The following is a 24968-nucleotide window of genomic DNA, read 5'->3' as shown; positions in this document are numbered from 1 at the left end:
TCGATGATGGGCAGATGTTAGATGATGAACCAGTTCAGAATGATCTCCTGTCTCGATCTTTCTCGATGCGCTTTGCTGATCCCTCCAAGCATTTTTCATGAAAAGGATCGACGCGGACGTGTAAGAATACTTTGATTAGTACGTTTTAGTGGTGGCTTAATATATACTGATCATATTCTGTGGAGAAGGCATAAGTAGTGTGGTGATCAAGATGTTGGTTTATGGCAATCTTGAGTCGTATCTTTATGCTCAATGCATCTATTTGGTGGAAACTCAGTTTCAACTGATCGAGTATGGTTTCCACAGAAACTCAGCTCGTAGGCTTGTTCTTCAAACATGGGGAGTTCATGGGGTTGTATTGTATGGAGAAGAGTGTTAAAAAAGTGCATAGATGGTAATACGACTTTGAATTCCATTTCGCTGAACCGTATTGTATGTACCTTGTCTTATATAGATAAAAGTAGGAGATGGAGTTAATCTAGAGCAAATAGAAAATCAAAAGACCTGGTTAATCAGAGGTAATTGCTTGCTTGTATATAATGGATGACTTTAGCAAAAGATTTTCTGCACACCATGGGTATAAGGAAAATCTCTTTCAATATATTGAAATCTAGATTTCTGCCACAAGCATGCATAACTAAATTTGACAAAGAGTTTCTGAGATTATTAGGTTACGTTACTATAAATCTAAACCTATTTGTGTAGATAAAGAGAGTCATTCATCTTCCATATTGAGAGGCCATTGAGTGAAAAAAAGGTAAGGGTGCTAGGCCATTATTCTGATAGAAGATATGTTTGAAGGAGTTAGAAATTGAGGAAAAAGGAAAGAAAAAGTTGCAGTCAAAATCTGGGCAATTACTCTTCTGAAGTTAAACATAACATATTACCCTCTGGCACTGTGGTTATATTGACTTTGACTCCAAATGTGCAAGGCACTAATTAAATGACATAAATACCAATATTGATATCCAAGAAGTTTGGACTGGCAATTCCATAAGGCGATTTGATGCAGAAATGAATTTCAGGTTACTTTTTTTAAATAACGTTCAAGAATGTTAAAAGTAAGAATTATGAACTAAAAGCGTAAAACATCGTCAACTAACTCTTTTGATTAAAAAATATCATCAACTAATCATGAATCTCGGTCTGAATATGGGTTCAGATTGTACGAGTACAAACCTTACATGAACACATGAACCCAAAATCCATGATTTTCTTATGGGATTTGGGTTTGAATACATACATTCAAGATTTTCTTAACCGCTGATCCATTTCGGCCCACAGATATCAGTCATCATCAGACTTCCCTTGAGGGAACAGACGGCTAAACACTTTAAGAGTCGTCACGCCATAAATGTAGCTTAATGGTAGTCCAACCAGGTTAGTATCCTTCTCCGTGATTTGGGCCCAAATGAATTTCGCTCTGTTGGCTAGGGCGCCTTTTAAATCTCCACTGCCCAGCTTCGGACTAGTCAAGTTTCCAACTAATATTGCAGTTTTTAACGTCATTTCCATTGTTATTTTATCGAAACTAAACATCAAAAAATTATCTCTGGTTCCGTTTAGATTTAAAATCTTTTCAAATCCCTCTAGTTGTTTAGATTACTTAGGAGCCATTTGGATTTGTAAATCACTGCTTATTATAATATTTATTTAAGATGTATCCTAATAATTAATGAATAACAAATCTAAAACTTCTTAAGCAATTCAAACTATTAGAATGATTTGAGTGAATTGCAAATACTTTACCAAGTACTTTCATGCTTCGTTTGAATTAAGGGATTTAATGAAAGATTTGAAATCCACCCAAATCTCTCTAATTATTTGGATTTTTTTAAGAGGTATTCAAATTTATAATTCACTAATTATCAAAACATATTTTAAATATCATAATAATTTGTAATTTATATATTTAAATACCTCCTAAATAATTCAAATAATTAAAGGGATTTGGGATGATTTTAAGAGAAGACTAACAAATTTCATTCACTAGCTTCAAAATAAAAAACGTAAAAATTCTATTTTAGCCGACGCAGTAGTGACGTGAGCACGTGAACCAACTATACTATCACTGCGTAAAAGATGCAAGAGGTGCCATAATCACCACACCAGCGGCTCCAAAACTTCCAGTTCAAACAGGTAAAGGTATACCGTCAAATAAATCTAGACAAAGTGTAAACAAGCAAGGTTATAGTATAAGAAAATTAAAAGAAACTAATTTGCCCTCAACTGGACTGAAATTGAACGCGTGAGACCCGTGATCCAACGGGTACACAAGACTTTGGCTTATGATTGAAGGGAGCTTCCAGGAGCAGGAAGTCATGATTATTGATTCACATGCAAAGTTCAGTACAAAACATACTATCCGTATAATTTGGCCCAGTCCATGTGTTCCAACTAATCTGGGAATTGTGTCAGTTCAGTGTCCTACAACATTATTTTCACTTTGCAATAGCTTTAGCAATTCGTATACCTGCTACCATGCTTCCATGCTATACCTCAATGGCTGCGGAGACCAATGAAAAATTAGAGGGTTCCTCTGTGATTCCAAAGATAAGGTTCACCAAGCTATTTATCAATGGAGATTTTGTTGATTCTGTTTCAGGTCTTTGCTTTTCCTGAATTCGTATGGGCTTAAGTTTCTATGATTTCATTTTGTATTGTCGGAATTATAAGTTTTCATATTGCTAGTAGTGTTTACATTCACAAGTTTTATGGTTCTAATTTTTGAATATGTTAGTGTAGTATATGTACCTCTAAGCAAGCTCAAGCATATGATTATGATCAATCAATGGTATTCTTATATCAGTTGATACAGTATCGGTTCTGATCATTTACAGGGAGGACGTATGAGACGATTGATCCAAGAACAGGGGAACCAACGGCAAGAATTGCAGAAGGTGACAAGGAAGATGTTGATTTAGCTGTAAAGGCTGCACGAGAGGCTTTCGACAATGGCCCCTGGCCACGTTTGCCAGGCCCCGTATCGTATGTTCTTCTGTTCCCTTAGATCTTTCCTTTCCTGATTGAAGGCAAAGTAACACATATTACAGCCTTTTGAATTTTGATTAATTTCTCCATGATGATGAAATCAGGGGAGGAGAAAATTGATTCTGAAATTCGCGGACTTGATTGATGAAAATGTAGAGGAAATAGCAGCCCTGGATGCACTTGATGCTGGGAAGTTGTTCCATTGTCTCAAGGCCGTTGACATTCCCCTTGTAACTGAGACTCTGCGGTACTATGCAGGAGCAGCTGATAAAATCCACGGAGAAACTTTGAAGATGACTGGGGAATTTCAAGGTTGCACCTTGCGCGAGCCAATTGGAGTTGTTGGAATCATCATTCCCTGGACTATCCCTGCAATATTCTGTTCCTTAAAGTTGCACCAGCATGAGCTGCAGGCTGCACAATTGTCATAAGGCCAGCTGAACAGACTCCGCTTTCAGCTCTTTACTGTGCTCATTTAGCAAAGAAAGTAAGATCAAATTTTGGTCAGCTTTATTCACCTCAGGAGTAATGTCAACGGAACGGTGTATACAGATCATAGCAGGCTACTTATCCAACCTTTTTTTTCTTTTGGCCTCAATGATTGATTATCTTCGTACATTTTCAATGTACAGGCCGGCATTCCGGATGGAGTATTCAATGTTGTACCAGGATATGGACACACCGCTGGTGCTGCCGTTTCATCTCACGTGGATATTGACAAGGTTCAATTTTCAACTTCTAAAGAATTGCTTCCTTTTCCGGGAAAATTTTTGGTTTGAAAATTACATGTTTGCACGTTGACATACAATTTGAAGAAGTTTTGGTTTTTTCTTTTTTTTTTTTTGGGGGTCTATAGGTTGCTTTTACCGGGTCCACAGGAGTAGGACGTTTAGTAATGGAAGCTGCAGCTAAAAGCAATTTGAAATCAGTTTCACTGGAACTGGGAGGCAAGAACCCTTTCATTGTTTTTGATGATGCAGATGTTGATACTGCAGCTAATCTTGTCCTTCAGGGCAGTCTATGCAACAAGGTGAAGACTGTAGGAACTATATTGACTGAATTATCTACAGAAAGTAGGTGTGGTAAGAGTTAAATTCTTTTTCGAGGGCGAAGTATGTGTGGCGAGTTCTCGTATTTTCGTCCAAGAAGGGATTTATGAAGAATTTTCCACGAAATTAGTGGAGAAGACAAAAACTTGGGTTGTTGGTGATCCTTTCGACCCTCGCTCAGATCAGGGACCCCAAGTAAGATTTTGATCATTTGAAACTTTCTTTTCCGTTATGGAAACCCAGAGAGCTTCTTAATTCGTACAGGTTGAAGCTTTTTTGTCATCAAGGAATGATTTCCTCATTGAATAATTGTCAATTTCCATTTACAGAACCTTTATACACAATTTTCTGCAACAGCCTAACAAGATCCTTCAGATGCTCTAAAATTCAAACGATTTTGCAGGTGGACAAGAAACAGTTTGATAAAATACTGTCATGCATCGAACTTGGTAAGGCAGAAGGTGGCAAACCTTGCGGCGAGAAGGGATATTAGTTGCATTGAGCCAACAGTCTTCTCAGATGTTAAGGTAAGCTTTGTCTTTAATTAACTTATAGGCTCTCTCTTTCTCCGGATGTTTCAGAAAAGACGCCTTGATTAATGTTGTAGTTCTTTTTGTTTCACTCTTTTTTCTGCATGCATCTTGGACCTGTAATTTCGCTCCTGAAGTTCAGGTAAAATTCTTACATGGGCTTTGGCTCCAAATGGAATATTTTGCAGCAAGTTCTAATGAAATCTAGTTCAACAAATCAGCACTATGACCATTTTATCGGACTGTTGATTTTGTTTTTAAATTTGGGGGCGTGTTGCGAATCTGCAGGACTGTTGAGGAGGCGATAAAGAGAGCCAATGCCACAAAATATGGACTTGCGGCAGGCATTTTGACCAAGGACCTGAACATAGCCAACACCGTGTCAAGATCAATCCGGGCAGGAATCATTTGGATAAATTGTTACCAGGCTTTTCATGTTGACTGTCCATTTGGTGGGTATAAAATGAGTGGGTTTGGCAGAGACTTTGGCATGCAAGCCCTGGATCAGTATCTTCATGCTAAGTCTGTTGTAACTCCTCTCTATAGTTCACCTTGGCTTTGACCCACTGGGGGAATGGCCTTCCTGTTGCAGGAAACGCGAAATGCCTTCCTTGAGATGTTGTAAAATTTCTCAGTGATGTTTAAATTGTTTTAAGGATGTCATATCGGATAGATCAGGACTTCTTTTTAAGGGGATAGGATCTCAAAAGAATGATTAACTATTATTACAATGGTCAATTTTTCAAGAAATTGTTACTGAGAACTAAAATGGTATAATTTATTTTCAACCGAATAGCTTTTTAAAAAAAAAAAAAAAAAAAAAAAACCAACTAAGCACTAAGGCTCCAGTTTAATGGTTAATTTTTCAAGAAATTGTTGCTGAAAACTAGAATGATATGTCCAACTATTTTGTTTTTAGTCTCACGTCACATGCACATTCAGATAAGAAATATTACATTAATGTTGGCTGAAAACTCTTATAATAGCAAAATATAAATTGAATTTTTTCCACAATTGTAAAGAAAATTGGTTTAGAGTTACAATCACATTAAAAAAGAAAGGGGTTTATCACGACAATTGTGATTGTTTTGGAAAAATTGGCCAATTCATGACGATGAGTTTGTAGGCATTTAGGCCCAAGATTACTTTTAGGTAAGTGGAGGCATTAATCAGTCCCTAGTCCCTAAACCCGTCTTTGAAAGATGTAATAATTGACACGCAACGCAACGCAACGCAATTGATTTTGTTAGTGACACTTTTCCAAGTTTCCGACGGAAAATTCAAAGTTTTATCTTTTGGCATCTCCTTTCTTGTTCCCTCAAAATCAAATGTCACAAAAAAAATGATTTCTACGAATCTTCTTTTGTCTTTTCCACTAAAATTCCAGTCACAAAAATATAACTACTCCTATATTGTATCTAGAACAATAGTGCCGTGACGCCAGAGCAAGGAAGGAAAAATAGGTATAAGAAAGATGCAAGAAAGAGGTTCCCGTTTAGGCGTTGGCTCATGCATGAAGGGGAAAACTTGAAAATTAAGCTTCCGAAAGTCATGATTCATGTGCAATCAATTAGACTTTGGCTTATGCAATTAAGCTTCCAAAGGTCGTGAATAAATTATACCAAAGCTTTCAAGAAGTCATGATCTGCGTGCAATTAAACATTTAAACAGAACACGCTATCCCTGTCGTTTGGCCTCATCCACGCATTACAAGTAAGTCAGGGGGGGGTAGTGCCAGTTCATTGTCATCCATCGGCTTTTTAGAGTAAGATTGTGGTAGTGCTACATTACTCTCACTTTCCAATAGCTTCAACAGTTCACATACCTACTATACCATTTTTCCATACTGTACCTCAATGGCAGCTGTTTGCAATGGAAAATTAGAGGATTCCTTCATGGTTCCAGAGATAAAGTTCACCAAGCTATTCATCAATGGAGATTTTGTTGATTCTGTCTCAGGTCTTTGCCTTTTTTTTTTATGAAATCTTTTGGGTCTAAGTTTCTTTGATTTATTGTTGTATACCCGCAGGAGCTGTAACTTCTTGTTGGCATTGGAGTTTACAAGTAAAGATGAATGGTTCTGGATATTTTTATATTTCACCTCTAAGCAAGCTCAAGCATAATCAACGCAATGATTTTATTGTTTTATCAGTTCCTTTTTGATGTAACCATTACGGAATCACTAGTATCAGGTTTTTTTTTTTATTTTTATCATCTATAGGGGAGACATACGAGACAATTGATCCAAGATCTGGGGAACCAACAGCAAGAATTGCTGAAGGTGACAAGGAAGATGTTGATTTAGCTGTAAAGGCTGCACGAGAGGCTTTCGACAATGGCCCTTGGCCTCGTTTCCCTGGCGCCGTATGTTCTTCTATTCCCATCCAATTTTTTTCGTTTCCTACTTTAAACGAAACACGGTTCAACTTTCTGAATTGTAATTCATTTCTCCACCAGTTTTCATCCTCAGTTTTAAGTAGTTGAGCTCATGTCAGTACTCGGTAGTGAATCATGCTATTACTTAGAAGTTGAAACCCTCTCGCGCAAACAACCTTAATAGTTTGATGATGATGCAATCAGGGGAGAAGAAGATTAATGATGAGGTTCGCGGACTTAATTGATGAAAATGTAGAAGAAATAGCAGCCCTGGAAGCACTTGATGCTGGCAAGCTGTTCCATTGGCTCAAAGCCGTCGACATTCCAGTTGTAGCCGAGACTCTGCGATACTATGCAGGAGCAGCTGATAAAATCCACGGAGAAACTTTGAAGATGACAAGGGAACTTCAAGGTTACACGTTGCGCGAGCCAATTGGAGTCGTTGGAATCATCATTCCCTGGAACTATCCCAGCAATCTTCTATTTCTTAAAGTTGGACCTGCATTAGCTGCAGGCTGCACAGTTGTCATAAAGCCAGCTGAACAGACTCCTCTTACAGCTCTTTACTTTGCCCATTTAGCAAAGAAAGTAAGATTGGATTTCGGTCAGCTTTATTCACCTCTAGAGTAACATCAATCAATTGTGTACAGAAATTACCACAGGCTATTAATGTAACAACCTTTTTTTTCTTTTGGGCTCAACGACTGATTATCCTCGGACGTTATTCAATCTGCAGGCTGGCATTCCAGATGGCGTTTTTAATGTTGTACCCGGATATGGGCATACCGCTGGCGCTGCCATTTCATCTCACATGGAAATTGATAAGGTCAATCTTCAACTTCTGCAGCTGCTTATTTTTCCATGGAAAAATGCCGTCTGAAAAATTAAGCCTGCTAGGAAATTAAATGTGTTTGTGTTTTGACATCATAATAGCAAGCATTTTCGGGCTTTTTTTCCCTCTGTAGGTTACTTTTACCGGGTCCACAGAAGTTGGACGTTTAGTAATGGAAGCTGCAGCTAGAAGTAACTTGAAACCAGTCTCACTGGAACTTGGAGGCAAGAACCCTTTCATTGTCTTTGATGATGCAGATGTTGGTACTGCAGCTAATCTTGTACTTCAGGGCAGTCTATTTAACAAGGTGAAGATTGTAGCAATTATTTTAGCTAAATCATCTACGGAAAAGCAGTTCTGATAAGAGTTAGTAATACTTTCTCCAGGGCGAAGTCTGTGTAGCAAGTTCTCGTATTTTTGTCCAAGAAGGGATTTATGAAGAATTTTCCAACCAGTTAGTGGAGAAGGCAAAAACGTGGATTGTTGGTGATCCATTTGATCCTCGCTCAAATCAGGGGCCCCAAGTAAGATCGATCATTGAATCTCTTCTTCTTTATCGCGGAAAGCCTGAGAGCATTCTAGGGCATACTACTAATTCATACACGTTGAACCTTTTGATCCTCGCTGAGATCAAGGACCCCAATTTAGTAAGATTCATCTCTAGTGATTACAGTCCTTCAGAAAGAATGCAAGAAGGCATACTTGGGCTAGTAAAAAGAGAAGAAACAGTTTCTACGTAGTTCCAAGTGCCAACTAGATCATACTACTATCTCTATCTGCTAAACTCCAGAGAAGTCCCATCTCCTACCTTGCTTTTCTTTGTCGTGATAATGCATCCGGCCAACTCGATATGAAAAATGACAGACAAAAGCAGAGAGCCAGCGGTCCCTGCAGAAAAGGTGTTTTTTTTTTTTTGTTTCTTTTCTTTTGGGGGAGGGAGGGTCAACTCACGAGGGAAGGATGGCCTTGTCATGTTCAAATTTTGAATTGACTCACAGCTAATCATATCAAGAGGAAAGCCTGGGAGCATTATAATTCATACACGTTGAACCGTTGTCTCCATTAGGGAATGATTTCCCCATTGAACAATTGAACCTTTTTTTCTCCGTTAGGGAATGAATTCCTCATTGAATAATTGCCAATTTCCATTTGCAGGATACCAATCCTTCACTGTTATTGTAAAGTCAATAGTATGATTTTGTAGGTAGACAAGAAACAGTACGACAAAATACTATCATACATTGAAATTGGCAAGGCAGAAGGCGCCACATTGTTAACAGGTGGCAAACCATGCGGCGACAGGGGATATTACATTGAGCCAACTGTCTTCTCAAATGTCGAGGTAAGCTGTGGATGTAAATTACAGCTTGCGCTTTCCTTGGATGTTTCAAAAAGGACGCCTTGATTTCTGATTGTTTCGCTCTTCTTTCTGCACACCTCTCAGGACGATATGCGAATAGCAAAGGAGGAAATCTTCGGACCGGTCATTTCGCTCATGAAATTCAAGTAAGTTTATAAGTTTTACTTGGGCCTGCCGCCAATGTACTAAAATTTTCGGGGCACGTCTGCAGGACTGTTGAGGAGGCGATTAGGAGGGCCAATGCCACAGAGTATGGACTGGCGGCAGGCATTTTGACGAATGACTTGAACATAGCCAACACGGTGTCTAGATCAATCCGGGCAGGTGTCATTTGGATAAATTGTTACCGGGCCTTTGACATTGACTGCCCATATGGTGGGTACAAAATGAGTGGGTTTGGCAGAGATTTTGGAATGCAAGCCCTGGATCAGTATCTTCAAGTGAAGTCTGTTGTAACTCCTCTCTATAGTTCACCTTGGCTTTGAGTCGTCTAGGAGTCGAGTCTTAAGACTGCCGGGCACATTTCCTGTTACATGAATGAACGAGAATTGCCTTCTATTTTTAGTTTTTTTTTTTTTTACATGAATAAACATATGTTCCTAGTTGGAACATATGTTTATTCTGAATGATGTTTTATATTTTATTTCTTTATTTATTTTGGGATAAATTACCTGGCATAGACATAAAGCCAACTAAAAACAAGTACAGGGTTCAGGCTTTTAAAGTTTTATGGGCAAAGCCACAAGCCTAGTTTTGGTTGTTTTGATTTAAGCACACCATCATATTATTGGACTTATCCCTATGATTGTTTATAACTAGCCCCCCAAAAAAAGAGACAGATTTTCCAACATTTTTGGGCTTCTTGATTGTCCCCATGTGGTTTAGCAACGACCAAATTTGGCTCAAGTCGATTTAAGAACCAAATTTGGTGCTTTGTTTAAAATAAAACAAATAAGAAAGGTTCACATCAGGAATAAAAGCATTAATAATGTTAAACCAAAAACAGTCCATTTGTGTCAAGTCGATTTGAAGGATTGTCAATTTGTGATGTTCCTTCAAATCAGTTTTCTTTTCACGGCATTTATCCCTCTTATTAACCAAAAACCAAATAAGGAAGAGAAATAGATGCGAGGTAGCATGGACCTGGCTAGAAACGAATAGTCCACTTAGTAGCAAGAGCTTTCCACACGACACATACTTCTTTCACCTTGTAATTAACTACTATTACATTGACCGTCCCTAATATCTTCTTCAGTATAATATACATTTGATTTATTAATCTTCATCCGTATTATTCTTGGGCATTTGCTGGACTTAAGCAGACGAATAAATTAGATCAATGGGATATGATCTTACGACGGAAGCATTCGCATTTATTTTACTCACTGATTAGTGTTCAGTTGCGTCTATTAGTCTTGCGTCAAGGAAGGAAACATATTGCCCTTAGCTTCTCTTTTAATATTTAATAAAGAAGGTTCTTTTTTATGTTGACCCTTCTTCTTTCGAGAAACGAAATTTGACTAATTAAACCTAATCCTAGAAGTCAATTCAAAAGCCGGCAACTCTTGGATTGCTCCCAGGGACTTAACTACCCAAATCCCAACCCCCCAAAGCCGATGTGGGATAGAAACCCGACAGGGGCCAAGCCCTTTGGACCCAATGTCATGGAATACAAGACTTGAATTGTGTAGTCGTTGAAGAAAAAATGGAAAATTGAATTAGTATGACTATTCTACAGTACTATACACTATAAAGCACCCAACCCCAAAAAAAAGAAAAAGAAAAGAAACATTGTAATTTTGGAACAAGCGTTTACATCATATCATTTATTCAATTCCATTTTATTCGAACTTTGTTTTTCTCAAATGTGGAGTCAACTTAGATAGGAGTATTGAATTAGGCAACGCATTATCATCACGCAACAGACCAATATATATACTTATCACCAAAGAGGTATTGCATGAAATAATAGTCCGTCAAATGAGGAGGAATGCCTTTTTTTTTTTTTTTCTGACTGAATCGATGGATGCAGAAATGTGAGTGCTGGTAGGGGGGTACTATCGCCTGCGTACTATTGCCTGTGTGTGGGGGTGTGGCCGCCGGATTACGTACAATGAATCTTACTTGTATAATTTGAAACCCCATTTTAATTGGTCAATTTGTCAACTTGCTCTTGCCTGAGCTCAATTGGACGGCGGCTGCAGATTTCCATAACCCAACTGGACGGTCGACCCATTTTCGACTCCAAAGTCCCATAAGAAAGATAAAATAAAGGGAAAAAAACTTCAGCGATCACTAAACTATTGATCAGATCATATTTTGGCCATTAAATTATTTTTTATCAATGATTGGCCACTAAACAACATGATCAGTAAACTCGTGATCATTCGATCGATAATTGCTCATAATTTATGAAATTAGCAGTTAATCTGTAAAATAGCGTCGTGTAGATGTTGGACAAAATTACCCACGCGATATGTCACGTGTGTACTGCTAATTTCACATATTAAAAGCAATTATCGACTAAATGATCACGAGTTTACCGATAAAGTTATTTAGTAGTCAATTACTGATGAAAAATAATTTGATGGTTAAAAGAGGTTTTTGCCCCAAAATAAAGGAAGATAAAATCAGGAGCTTCTTGTATTATTGCCAACGTCAACCCTGTGAGCGTTGCCCCATTTAAGAGATTTGGCAATTTGCAGCCCACTGAAAATGCTCGAGCATGGGCAAAAAAAAAAATTGTCTCTTTTAACTTTTAAGAGTTGAAGGAAGGCGACGTTAACAGTTGCGTAGACAGAAAAACCTCTGGCTCTATTCTGATAAGTGGCACATCAATGGGAAAGTGAACTTGCTGATGGTGATTTCACAATCTTCATTTAGGAGTTAGGACATTTTACTTAATCGTAGACGAAATGGTTTTTCTTGAAAATGAAAGTTCAATATTAATGTGAGGGACGCAATAAGTACTAGTCATACCATAAATGTTAAAATAATACTAATAATAATAAATGCTTATGGTAAAGTTTGTTTTGAAATTAACACAACATGTAACAATTAATTAACTCAATATATGTAAATGGCGGTTGACTCTTTGGGCCTATCACATTAATATTCAAATTTATCTCAAAATTTATTTTTCAGAGCAGAAGATTTAAATGGGAAAAAAAATTCTTGAGTTGTCTCGTATGGTTATCTATAAAAAAAATTTCAAGTAAGGCATCGTGGAATTACAAACTTCGGTGTATTTGACATTTCTCACCTGAATAGCTTATATGCATGATTGACCAATTTTTTTTTCTATAATTTCACTGCAAATTAGCATTTTCATTTATAGGCAATTTTTTAAATTTCTACAAGATTGCCATATTCTCCAAGTGAAATAGGAATGCAATAGATTGTAACTAAAATTCCTATACTTCATGATATTCAATTAATTCACTTTAATATTTTTCGTCGTGCGATGTAAATAAGAGATAATCGTCAAGATATATAAAAAAAAAGGTATTCAATCAATAATACAAAAAGGTTTCCAATTGTAAGTTTTTCCTTTTATCATAAGAATTTTGACAACCATGACTTATGATATCCTGTATTAATTGCAAAATGAGAAAGTGAATCGCCAATTTAGTGCTTATGTTAGAGGTGGATCTTAAATGATCGTCAAGCAGTACAGCCACCAAACACCGGACGCTTGCCCAAGCATGTCTTGTCCAGAAGAAGATATCGATCAATATTCAGTCGGTCCAAAAAAATTTGTTTAAGTCGGCTTGTCGAGCATCATCGTTATATTATTGTTAGTTTAAATTATGAGCTGATATTAATTGCCCTTGACGAACCAAATCCTGTCTTTCTTTCTTTTTTTTTCTGAAGGAAAATATGAATTTTACTTTGATTTCGAAAGTTACGCATCACTAAGATTTTTTTTTATCTCTACAAAATTATATTCACATCGTGTGTGTTATGCTACTAAAACCCTTTTTAAAATGATCTATTGAATCTCAGAATTTGTTACAATTGTCCCCTTACCAAAACTCCTAATGGGGTTAAATTGATGCGATCATGCCTTAAAAAAATAAATAAACTGATACAATCACATTATCTGGAGGAAGGACATGTGATCCCTGGAACTAGAAGCCGCCATAAAATATTACTAGCACTGTGAATATCATTTCTTAATCTCTACCGATCATCAAATAATTTGATGTGATGGTATTATAAACTAAGCTTCCGGTGTGCTACTCAAATATATCGTAGACCTTCTCTTTTTTCTTGTTGTTGGTTTTAAATCAAAAGACAATTAATAACATTAGATGTATACATAAATAAGTCTCTCTCTCCCTCTCTCTCTCGCTAAAATAACGAGACAATTAATATTAGAAGCGATCAGTTTCCACCCCCATGTAAATGTTTGTCTCGCTAGAAGATATAGTATAACGATTTAATGTATATGAAATAAAAAGATAATTAAAAATTATGTCAAAAATATTCCTATAGTTTTCGAAAATTGTTATTTGCACTTCATATTTTATTGTTTATACTCCTTCCATTTGTTATATTATATAATCTAATATATAAAAATTATATAGCAAAAATGATAGTGGAAGTGTATATAACATTTCTCTAATTTTTCTGCCAAAAAGTATAATCCAAACATGACCTAAAAGTCAGAGATGCCCCCACAAGCATTTATATATTTCCCGACTTTAACAAATTGGAAGATGATGAAAGTCAAGACGCAACTACTCATGCATTAAGGAACATGGAGTCAGTGGGGGTGTTCGCATCAAATCTAGCAAATTGTTATAGTTTTTTTTTTTTGGGAATACTATCGGCAATTGATCCCGTTGACCATGGCACTGTTTGATAAAATCGACACACGTCGGTAAACTATTGGGATTGCTTCTATTTAAAAAAAAGGAAAAAAAAAAACTAATGGGATTGCAATATGGATTAACGCTATTTCTTTTTAGCCTAATTCCTGTGCTTTTAGTATAAAGCATGGTATCATCAATTTGCGCAGCTGTCTAATCAATATTCTCATAAATTCTTGTGGCTTTCCAGTAATCTTCCCTATCAAAAGGAATAAAAATCAGTTTATCGTCACAAGAATGTAATTAATTAGCAAAACCTTGATGATGAACTAAGTTCACGCCCCTTCATCCTACGTCTCACTTTGGATTTGTTTCATGAGATTGAAAGTCTACGACGAAGATGAATTTTCCGGTTTATAAATATGAATCTGCTCACGAAAGTATTGTAATATAAATCTTAGAAAAAAAATTGCGTTTAACATTCAACCACTTTACTAGCCATCTGTTTAAACATAATCTTAAAAAAAAAAAAATGTTTCTTTGGTCTAGACTGTCAAAATCAATGAGAGATGATATATAAATTCCTAATTCAACGCAGAACACCCAATTAACAATCCGCAGAATGAGCCAAGCTGCAGCGTCCATGTACAAGGAAATTCGAGGGTAAAGTGTAAACCTTTTCAGCGGTCAATAGCTTTTCCGCAGCCAACGTGATTAAGGTTTTAACTTTTAGGTGAAAAGTTTCGCGTCTTCTTCCAGATTCCCATAGCTTTTGGGGTACAAATAAGATTAAATGAGTTGAATATTCAACCGGTAAATTTTTTTTCAAATTTACTTGATTATTCTAACAAATTTGAAATTATATTTATTGGGCGGTGAACTTGGAGAACCTTTTCCGCTACTATGTTGAGTGTTCGACCTAATAATTGAGGGCATAAAGGGTGTGGGGAGGAGTGCAAGGATTTTGAAAAAAAAGGTTTATTAAAGCTAAAATTAAAACTTCTACAAACATTAAATGCTTAACTCAAATATGCTTTTATTAATTTGTGATTGATTCAAGTATTGAATAATTTAATTCGTTTTCTAGGCCTCATGTCTTGGGGGGGAAAAAACGATGATAAAGAACAATACAGATCGGGTTAACCAGACAGAAACGCACTAGCTAGATTGCCAATAATTAATAACAATAATAAAGCTGATCAAATAATAATGCACATATGACATATGGGAGGAATATTTATTGAAGATTTGTAATTGTGAGTAAGCAAATTAATATTTGGAGAAATAATAATGTATGACCATCCAAACAAACCCCCAGGAATTTGTCTGCGATGACAACAGCAGGAGGGCCCCAATACCGAGTGGCTCTGCTGGCTGCCTGTGACGTATTCTAAATTTTTAATTGGACTAGCACAAAAAACCAAAGACCCGGTTCAGTGACGCGTGGGGTTTGGGTTCTCTCGTGCCTTGCTCTGCATTTTTTTTTTTTTTTGTGTATATATAGTCGTCCAAGCGTGGGCTGTTTCTTTCAGTGGAGAGATAACGTGGGAGACAGGGGGAGTTATTTACAAAAAAAAGTGAGGTGTTGATTCTGCTTGAGAGATGGCTGTCCAAAGTAACGGCAATGGAAGCTTGGATTCTCACGTCAAGGTTCCTGTTCCTCAGATAAAGTTCACCAAGCTCTTCATCAATGGAGAGTTCGTTGATTCTGTTTCAGGTTCCTACTTTTTTCTTCCTTATGTTCTCCTATCATTTCTTTCACGCTCATTAATTGAACAATAAAACAGAGGTCTGTTCCGATGTTTCCTATGTGCATGTGTTTTACGTTTTCGTGAGAACGGAAACTCTTTTTCTGTTGCACAAAGAAGAGTGGCGGATAGGGAAAAGGGAGCTTCAGTTATAGCACATGGCATTTGAAGAAACTTTTTTTCAGGAAAGAAATTCGTACTGCTGCAACTTTGCCGGACAAATCATCTGTTTTCCGTACTGGTTACGGATTATCTGAAAGCAAAGCTATTAATCTTAGTCATTGATACAAACTTTGGTGTTTTCTTCTTGGCAATCCTACTATGCCTCGATTTCTTCCAATCTCTTTGGAGGGCCAAGAATAGTTTTGTCATCCATCATCATCATCATAAGTAATAAAGCCCATCCTCTGATGCACGTAATCTGTTCTTCCCGGATATGAATTTCGGCGTTAGAAAGCTGCAACTCTTTACTAGTTACAGAGAAGAGGCTACAGCATACATTTCATTTCCTTCCAAACTGTCACCTACTAAGGAAAATTATTTCCAAATAATTCATTCAGTAGAAGATAGTTCAGAAGTCGATGAGCCAAACAATAACCATTTCTTTTTAACCTTTCGTCTGCTTGCAACAGTTGATTCTCAATACTGCATTGCCGATGCATATACAAAACAAATCGGAACCTACTTCTGGAATTCGAGACACGTATCCTCAAAAACAGAGATAATATGATTATAGGTTTTCCCGATCTCCAATTGTGCATATCGATCGGCTGGTGCGGCGTAGTCAATAAATATCTACCTCTAAACATGTCGTTTGCAAGTGTGCATACCATTTGCATAATAGGAAAACCGAAGACCTTTGATGTTGATATTGCATAGGTTCTCGTTCACGTGGTTAGACCTTAGACGAAGACTAATCTTTCTGGAAATTTGATCACACAGGAAAGACTTTTCAGACAATAGATCCAAGAAACAGGGAGGTGATTGCAGAAATTGCCGAGGGGGGCAAGGAAGATGTCGATTTGGCTGTCAAAGCTGCCCGAGAAGCTTTTGACAACGGCCCATGGCCTCGTTTACCTGGCTTTGTAAGATTCTTCTCTCCAGTGCTTCCTTTCTTTCAATAGTGTTTCAGTAGTTACAGCCCGTAATCACCTTAAAATTCATCTCTGTTTTTTTACGTGAGTCAATGATACACATGATATCCAAGTTAATTACTGATGACAAATTAATAATTTAGAAGATTGAGTATCCGGACCAACCAAACTAACCTGCCGGATCAATCAAGTTAAAGAATTTGTTTATTGGCCTTTCTTCCATGTTCAAAGTCTTGTCAAAGATAATGACTTTGAACCGAAATAGTGGTCACGAGAAATATATGGTTCGCTTTGGACGATAGAACTTTGATTTTTCTTTACAGAAGAATATTTGAACACCTCAACGTAGAATTAAATCATTGATACCCGCTCTACAAGGCAATTATAACCGGTGACGCACATCTAAATGCCCTGCTTGTTGCCTGATTTCGATGTAGGAACTTTTACTCTTAATTGCCACGTTTTCACTTTTGATTAGTTGTACAATTTGTTGTATCAGTTTTTAGCCTATGAAATTTAAGCCGGAAGGCGGCAAGTAAACCACCAGCCTTTGGGTTGGTGGCCACCACCAATGCATTAAAGCTATCATTGCCTCCTATCAATTTGTCACATTAAAAGTCGCTCTGTTCAAAAATTTCAGACGGATGCGTAGTGCACCCGTCTGATTCGGTGGTGATTCAGTCTCCTCTGAACTACTCTCAGACCTCTTCATGTCCTTCCCCTCCCTCTAGTGTAGGATACACAAAAAAAAAAAAAAGGAAGGCGGCAAGTAGCAGCTAATAGTTGTAATATTTTAATGGTATCCGGCTGCTTCATGTTCTTAAGCCTATTTTTCCGCTGGCAAATGCTGAGAGAACTCAAAAAGTCAACTCTGTGATCAAACTCTTTAAACTAGGAGAAGTTTTTTTCAATACTATCTTTATCTTATTACCGCCTAAGCTGGGTGCCACAATTCCTACACTTGTGGTTTCTGGGATCCACCAAATAAATATAAATTGCCTACTCTGCGCTTAAAGAATAGTACTTTTTATACTCACTATCGGCATATTAGTAGATCATGTGTTCTATTCAAAAATAACGTTGTGATGTACTTAATGTAATAAAATTGATCCTAAGTTATGTATGAATTATGATAACTTGATATATGATAGATGTAAAAATAGGAGTACTAATTTAAGCCATGCGTGTAACACTTGAACACGCATATTTGTTATACATGGGACCATAGGCTGAAATATCTTCCCCGTGGAGTTTTGACTCACTCCGGATTTACATGGCCCAGAAAAGTATACATTTTGTCTCAATCACCATTAGTATCAGTCATCATCACCAGAATGCGATGCTTTGCTTTAATTTGGAGGCTTTTGGAAGTTCAGCATCTATATGATGTGAATATTTCGTCCTAATTTTCCACAAATCAATTTCCGTTCGCTCTGGCCATATTTTCAAGATTTAAGCAATCAGTTGTTTCTTTAAACGTTTTTCTTGGTTGAACTTGCAAGTCTCAATCCAGAAAAGCTTTTTACATTCGTCCATTTTACAGCTCAATGGCTTTGTGAGCAATTGAGAGTGTGTATGGTTTGGACTGCTTGAAACTAAGCATTCTTTCTCTGTATGCGTTGTTACCAGGAGAGGCGCAAGATAATGATGAAGTTTGCAGACTTAATAGATGAAAACAATGAAGAATTAGCCACCTTGGAGACAATTGATGCTGGAAAATTGTTTTTCCTTTGCAAGATTATGGAAATTCCAGGAGCAGCAGAAACAATTCGCTACTATGCGGGTGCGGCAGATAAGATCCATGGGGAGACTCTGAAAATGTCGACCGCGCTACAGGGATACACATTGCATGAGCCCATCGGAGTTGTTGGACACATCATTCCCTGGAACTTCCCTAGTCAAATGTTTGCTATGAAGGTTGGCCCTGCATTAGCTGCTGGTTGCACCATGGTTGTCAAGCCTGCGGAACAAACGCCTCTGTCAGCTCTCTTTTACGCTCATTTAGCGAAGCTGGTAATCTTGCATTTTCTTTGAGCTTAGTGAAATTAAACGAGACAACAATTGAGTTTACAAATTCTGCTACTTGAAACAGGCTGGAATCCCCGATGGAGTGCTTAACGTTGTAACAGGATTCGGACAAACAGCTGGTGCGGCAATTAGCTCTCATACGGACATTGATATGGTAAGCTTTACTTGAATTGTGTCTACGAGTATCGTGCAAAACTCCATATAGGAAAGGAAATGTGAGAAAGCTTAATTTCATTTGACACACGTGCCTGTTATGTTCAGGTAAGTTTCACGGGTTCTACGGAAGTAGGGCGGCTTGTCATGCAAGCTGCAGCAACAAGCAACTTGAAGCCCGTATGTCTAGAACTGGGAGGCAAGTCCCCCATTTTAATCTTCGATGATGCAGATGTTGACAAAGTAACAGAACTTGCACTGCAGGGAACTCTATTTAACAAGGTAGTCTTTCATTAATTTCTTTCTTCGTCTGTGTGATCTGTTTTTCGATCAAAGATGAAGAATACTGACTTACTTTTGTTCTTCCAAAAAAAAAAAAAAAAAATCAATTCCAGGGTGAAATATGTGTTGCTGGCTCTCGTGTTTTTGTTCAAGAGGGGATTTATGACAAGTTTCTACTGAAGTTGAAGGAGAAGGTGAAAAATTGGGTGGTCGGTGATCCTTTTGATCCAACTTCTCATCAAGGACCCCAAGTATGTGAATCAGAAACTGGTTTATGTCCAGTAGCAAAATCTAATCGCCATCATCTCATCTGTGGATATCATCCTCACAATGTTGAGAGACGAGTTCTCCATGGTTCTCAATTTTCATTTCCCGTCTGATGCAGGTTAACAAGAAGCAGTACGATAGAATACTTTCATACATTGAGCACGGGAAGAAGGAAGGTGCCACCTTATTCCATGGTGGCAAGCCTTGTGACAGGAAGGGCTACTACATTGAGCCGACAATATTCACTGATGTCACGGTAAATCTCTTGAATCAACAACTTTCCAGATTTGACTGGCAAAAGCATTTTGGATTCCTGTTGCAATTAATCAATTATTTTGCTTGATGCATTGCAGGATGAGATGAAAATTGCACAGGAAGAAATATTTGGGCCTGTTATGTCAGTGTTCAAATTCAAGTAAGTCAATTAGTACTAAGCCTTCAAAAGCCTTATTCCTTCCCTGGACCCGTGTTAATGCTAAGTAATATTTCATGCTAAATAACACACACAGGACCGTTGAGGAGGCAATCAAGAGAGCAAACGCGACCAAATATGGACTGGCAGCGGGCGTTATGACTAACAACATTAACATTGCCAACACCGTCGCAAGATCAATTCGTGCGGGTGCTATCTGGATAAATTGTTACTTTGCCTTCGACAGAGACAGCCCTTATGGAGGCTACAAAATGAGTGGTTTTGGAAGAGACATGGGAATGGATGGCCTCAAGAAGTATCTTGTAGTTAAAGCTGTTGCTACTCCCATTTACAATTCACCTTGGCTGTAAACATCCCGTAACATCGAAAAATTTTTAAAAACAAAAAAAAAATGGCGGCGAAATGAGGATACATCCTCATACGGGATTAAATAATGTCAGTTTGAGAATGAATTTCTTGCACTTTTTTATTCGTATCCTCCTGTAAAATTATTTACCTGCGATGCTGATAAAAAAGAAGAAAGTCGAAAATTAAATTGACGTCTCTCTCGCCCGAGTTCTGATGGATTAAGTTGCTCGTTAAAGCGGTTAATTAAAGCTTGGAATATTGGTTTCTCTATGGCAATTTCCAACCTAAGCAAAACGAAAATTTTCTTTTTGGGTAGAAATGACAAAAAGACTATCATCTTTTCACATCGGTTAGGCAGGAGACAGGATTTCAACGTCGAAGCAAGGGAGAACAGACTCCTCCGAGAAAGGACAAAGAAGAGACTCCAGCGTTCTCCTTTTCTTCTTTTTGGGTGGGGGCCATCGTATTTAAAATGAGGATGCTGTCTCAGCAATCCCAGACAATCCAAGGATGTTTACCTCGATAGCTTTGTTAAGATTCTTTAATAGTTATACAACGAAAAGGAAACTCCAATTGTAAGCCCAGTTGATTGTTTCCCTAGCTCGAAAGTAAATTATTAGCTAATAGTTATAGGAAAAAGCCGCCGGCGGCCTGTGCTAGTAGAATAGCGTTGCCTCCTCTCTTTTTTTTTCTTTTTTTTTTTTTGGGCCACCGGGAAGGAGGGGGGTGGGGGGGTTTGCTGCTGAGGTGGTCCCTCGAAAGGAGGGTTGAAACTTTAAACCCAGCTACTACATCGCAGCATGAGTCCTTTTGCCTGCCAAAAACAGTAGTGCTTCCGATTGAGATAGCCCATACTCAATCGACGTGCTTTGCTAGAACTTCCGAAAATACGGCTTTGTTAATCAAAGAAGAAAACAAAAATAAAATAAACATGCATCATTTGTCGGCTGAGTAAATGCTTAAGGTAAGCAAGAAACATCACCGTCCGACATAACAACAATAATAGTAATTAACATCCAACGGTTGAAATTCTCAACGACAAATATCAACCTAAGGTGACAGATTGTTCATTTACAAAACTTCATTAACATTCAGCCTATATTTATGCCATTTATTTTCTTAATCCCCTAAGCTTAACCCCCAAGACTCTCTCCACCTTAGCCAATACAGCCTGATTAGGCACAGCCTTCCCATTCTCGTACTCCTGAACCACCTGAGGTCGCTCGTTAATTTGCTTCGCTAGCTCAGCTTGGCTCATCTTTTTCTCAATTCTCGCCTTTTGTATGGCCTGCCTCACCTCCGTCGATACCCGCCCCAAAGCCGCAGGCTCCTCAGCTTCGTCCAGCTTTCTTGCATTTACAGCAGGGGGGGCTGCCTTCTTATTTGCTCCGGCATCCGCTTTTTTGAATGTTTGCACCTGACCACCTGTTCTCAAAGCTTGGTTCACCGCCTTGGGGTCCCTCAGGTCTTGAGCCTTGGGTCTAGACTTTTGCAGCACCACCGGCTCCCATTCCTGCTTGATCGCCCCCTGAAATCTGCTCGGCATCCTTCACAAAAATAGCAGGTTGATCTTCTTCTTCTTCTTCTTCTTCTTTCTGCCTCCCGTCTTTCTTTCAAACTAACCATCAAAAGCGATTTTTTGAGGAGGGCCAGGACGGGTTTTATATGGGGTTGGGATTCTGGAAGAGTCGGCTAGGGGAAAAAGGAAAGGCACGAGGTGATAGCTATGGATCTTGAAGGTTCGCGAAGGTACTACTAAACTTGTTGTCCAAGGATGGCGTGGTGGTGAATATCCAGTTCTCTGATTGGTGAGTTGGCAGATGTTGATTGGTTGAAAAGAAGCCACGTTGGTCTCTGCATGAACTTGGTGCCCAAGTAAAACGGTAAAAAGGGTTGGCCTCTTTGGCTCTTGGTCAACGATGGATATTAGCGAATGATATGTGCCATTTATCCACGCTATGTATTTTAATGCTGGAGCTTTTTCTTTTTCTTTTTTCTGTTAGAAGAACGACAAATACATCTTCAAGTTTGTGAAATTAATGAAATGATAAGTGTGATGTGTATTCATCTCATCTCCCTAGGAGATGCGTTAAGCATTCATCCTTTGGTACATTCATTGATAAATTTATGTATTTGAAATATTAAATTCATATATCTATATTAATATTGACACGTGTGCCTATAGTCTTATATCACTTAGAGGGTTCACAAGTCTTATTTGAAATCTTTGGGAAAATATATGAATATAATCTCTTTTTCTAATCCTCTTGTCTCTACAGTTCTTTACTTCATTTAGTAGTTTATGTTTTATTAATTTCATAACACGTTATTAGCATAAGTCTAACTTTGAGTAAATGTGAAGCACGAGTATCTAACTTTAGTCAATCAAGTACAAGTTTCTAATTTTCAATTATCAAATACAAGTCTCAAGTTTGAATGATTGTTAAACACATGTAGAAACCTGTACTTGATTGCTCAAACTAGATACACATGTTTCCCTTTTGCTTAAAGTTGGATATTCGTGTTGATAATATGCTGTGAAACTAGTACTAATGAAATAACAAAATATAATATAATTGAGAGAAGTAGTCAAAAGTAGAGAGAATGTTTATTATATTCGCTGAGTGCTCAAAAGATGAATAATATAACATTTTTCTCTGCATTTTTTTTTACTTCATTTATTAGTTTTACAACATTCAATAATTAAAAACGGGTATTATCGAACAAATTTCTTTAAATTTTTCTTTGAGCTTCTGACAACAAATTATTCTTGTTTAATTATCTATCTAGAGGTTGTTTAAAGGATTTCACTGCTCAACTCAGCTCATGAAAATAGATATTCTAGTTTCAAATACTACTAATAAAAATTGAAAGTTAATACATACATCCTAGTTGAAGTTAAGGTTGTCGGGTCGGGCCATCTAAGTCGGATTTTAACAACCTCATGCTCGATTTATTTAGTCAATAATATATTTGGATTTCAAATAATGAGTTTTGGCCTAATATGTGTGAAGTTCATGCTTAACTCGCAATATATTTGAATTTTGAGTTTAATTCAAGTTTAGCTCATATTCACTTATTACTCCTTAATTTCTTTAATATAATTACTATACCATTAAGTAGTAAAGTTAATTTGCAATATACAATATTAAAATTACATATAAATTAGTTTAAATTTCATTAAGAGTTCATAAATAAAAATTTTGTCAACAATTCTTTTAAAATACTTGAAAATAATAATAATACATGATTAATAGTCAATACTAATAGAGTTTTCTCTTTAAATATAATTATTTAATGAATCTAAATCTTTTCAAAACCAATATTAATTACTAATAGTCTACTCATACATTACGTATTTAAAAATAAGATATTTATAGTTATATACATTAGAATACATAGACATGCACATATATAACAACGGGTCGGGCTCTAATCAATTTGATCCTATAAAACCCGAAACTTAACTCACATTTTAGTCGAGTTATGAATGTATGTCTAAATTCTACCCAACCCAAAATTATAGTGGTTGGACCCCTTTTCTTTTGGGCCAAACAGGTCGAGTCAGAATCAGTTTGACCCTCATTGATAGCCCTAGTTGAAGCTCACAGAACGCGTTTGCATTATTCTGGAAAAGCCAATGTGTCCACATCTAGAAGATTATACACACTGCAAAATTCTTGAAGGCAAAATTACCCTCATTAGGAAAAATTACCATATGTCTTTCCGTTCTCCTAATGTCGGGTCTACACTTCTGGCTCCACTTGATCCAAGGGAAAAAAAGAAGAAGAAGAAATAAATATTTCAAACCAAAATCAATTGTCTAATAACTTTCGAAATAATCAAATTTCATTACTTTAAAGTTTTCCGTATTTTCTCTACAAGTTTTCCCTTATTCAATTATCTGTATATGATAATCAAGAAATTACATGAGATTAAACACACACACACATGCAAAATTAACCTTGATTAAAAGTTTACTACTTCGTTTATCTCTTTCTATGCAATTATATTCATCCACGTGGATTCCAAAATTACACGTCAAAGATTACAAATACAAGACAAAACAAGGATCTGAGCTTGAACTTAGCAAAAGGGTATCAAGGTTACGTCGTGATGTAAATTGTAAACTAACCCCTTTATACCCAGTGAACGATTATAGGCCTCGTAAGAGATTAATCTACCTAACCGTGTCTAAGCCAACTAATGCAATTAGTCCTAGATGCAAAACATGTTATTCTACAATATTTTTTGATATTGATACTACTCTTATTGGGAAATCTGCCTAATTGGCCTCAGACTATTGCTTAAAATGACACAACTAGTTGCAAAATGTTCTCGGGTTTGTACCATGTTGGATGTCATTATAGTTGAAAACTGAATAACTGTCAAATAAAAAGAAATGATGTAATTTGGTGAAGCATACACTTACACTTCGGTTTAATCATATAAAACTCGTGTGAATGATATACTTAACATGTAATTTGTGGTATTTCAGGCCACTGGACTAATTTAAGACGTGCGTAAATTGGTATGGAACACCATTTACTTTTATTAATGTATCGTGAAATACTACTTAATCAGGAAATCAGAAAAGAGTTAACGTGTATAAGACTAAATTAAATTGACATCTTCTTTTTTTTTTCACTTTTTTTTCTCTGGT

The 24968-nt window shown here is 37.1% G+C and overlaps 3 protein-coding genes and 1 pseudogene across 3 annotated transcripts; 3 read left to right on the top strand and 1 right to left on the bottom strand.

Annotated features, from left to right (window-relative positions):
- Positions 1–211: 211 nt before the first annotated feature.
- Positions 212–5132, top strand: LOC113773494 (annotated as a pseudogene).
- Positions 5133–6399: 1267 nt separating this feature from the next.
- LOC113775913 (aldehyde dehydrogenase family 2 member C4-like) lies at positions 6400–9648 on the top strand. Its single transcript, XM_027320963.1, has 9 exons — positions 6400–6529; positions 6792–6934; positions 7151–7534; positions 7683–7772; positions 7912–8085; positions 8165–8302; positions 8983–9120; positions 9223–9284; positions 9350–9648. The coding sequence occupies exons 1-9, from the start codon at positions 6427–6429 to the stop codon at positions 9621–9623; spliced, it is 1506 nt and encodes a 501-aa protein (XP_027176764.1). The 5' UTR covers positions 6400–6426; the 3' UTR covers positions 9624–9648.
- Positions 9649–15506: 5858 nt separating this feature from the next.
- On the top strand, positions 15507–20426 carry LOC113775211 (aldehyde dehydrogenase family 2 member C4-like). Its single transcript, XM_027319989.1, has 9 exons — positions 15507–15669; positions 16643–16785; positions 18424–18807; positions 18887–18976; positions 19084–19257; positions 19371–19508; positions 19643–19780; positions 19878–19939; positions 20034–20426. The coding sequence occupies exons 1-9, from the start codon at positions 15555–15557 to the stop codon at positions 20305–20307; spliced, it is 1518 nt and encodes a 505-aa protein (XP_027175790.1). The 5' UTR covers positions 15507–15554; the 3' UTR covers positions 20308–20426.
- Positions 20427–21224: 798 nt separating this feature from the next.
- On the bottom strand, positions 21225–21988 carry LOC113775856 (multiprotein-bridging factor 1c). The gene has a single exon (XM_027320893.1). The coding sequence runs from the start codon at positions 21849–21851 to the stop codon at positions 21417–21419; it is 435 nt and encodes a 144-aa protein (XP_027176694.1). The 5' UTR covers positions 21852–21988; the 3' UTR covers positions 21225–21416.
- Between the last annotated feature and the right edge of the window lie 2980 nt (positions 21989–24968).

The sequence above is a fragment of the Coffea eugenioides genome, chromosome 6 (assembly GCF_003713205.1).
Source record: "Coffea eugenioides isolate CCC68of chromosome 6, Ceug_1.0, whole genome shotgun sequence".
NCBI lineage: Eukaryota > Viridiplantae > Streptophyta > Magnoliopsida > Gentianales > Rubiaceae > Coffea > Coffea eugenioides.
This window is presented reverse-complemented; position numbering and strand designations above follow the sequence as displayed.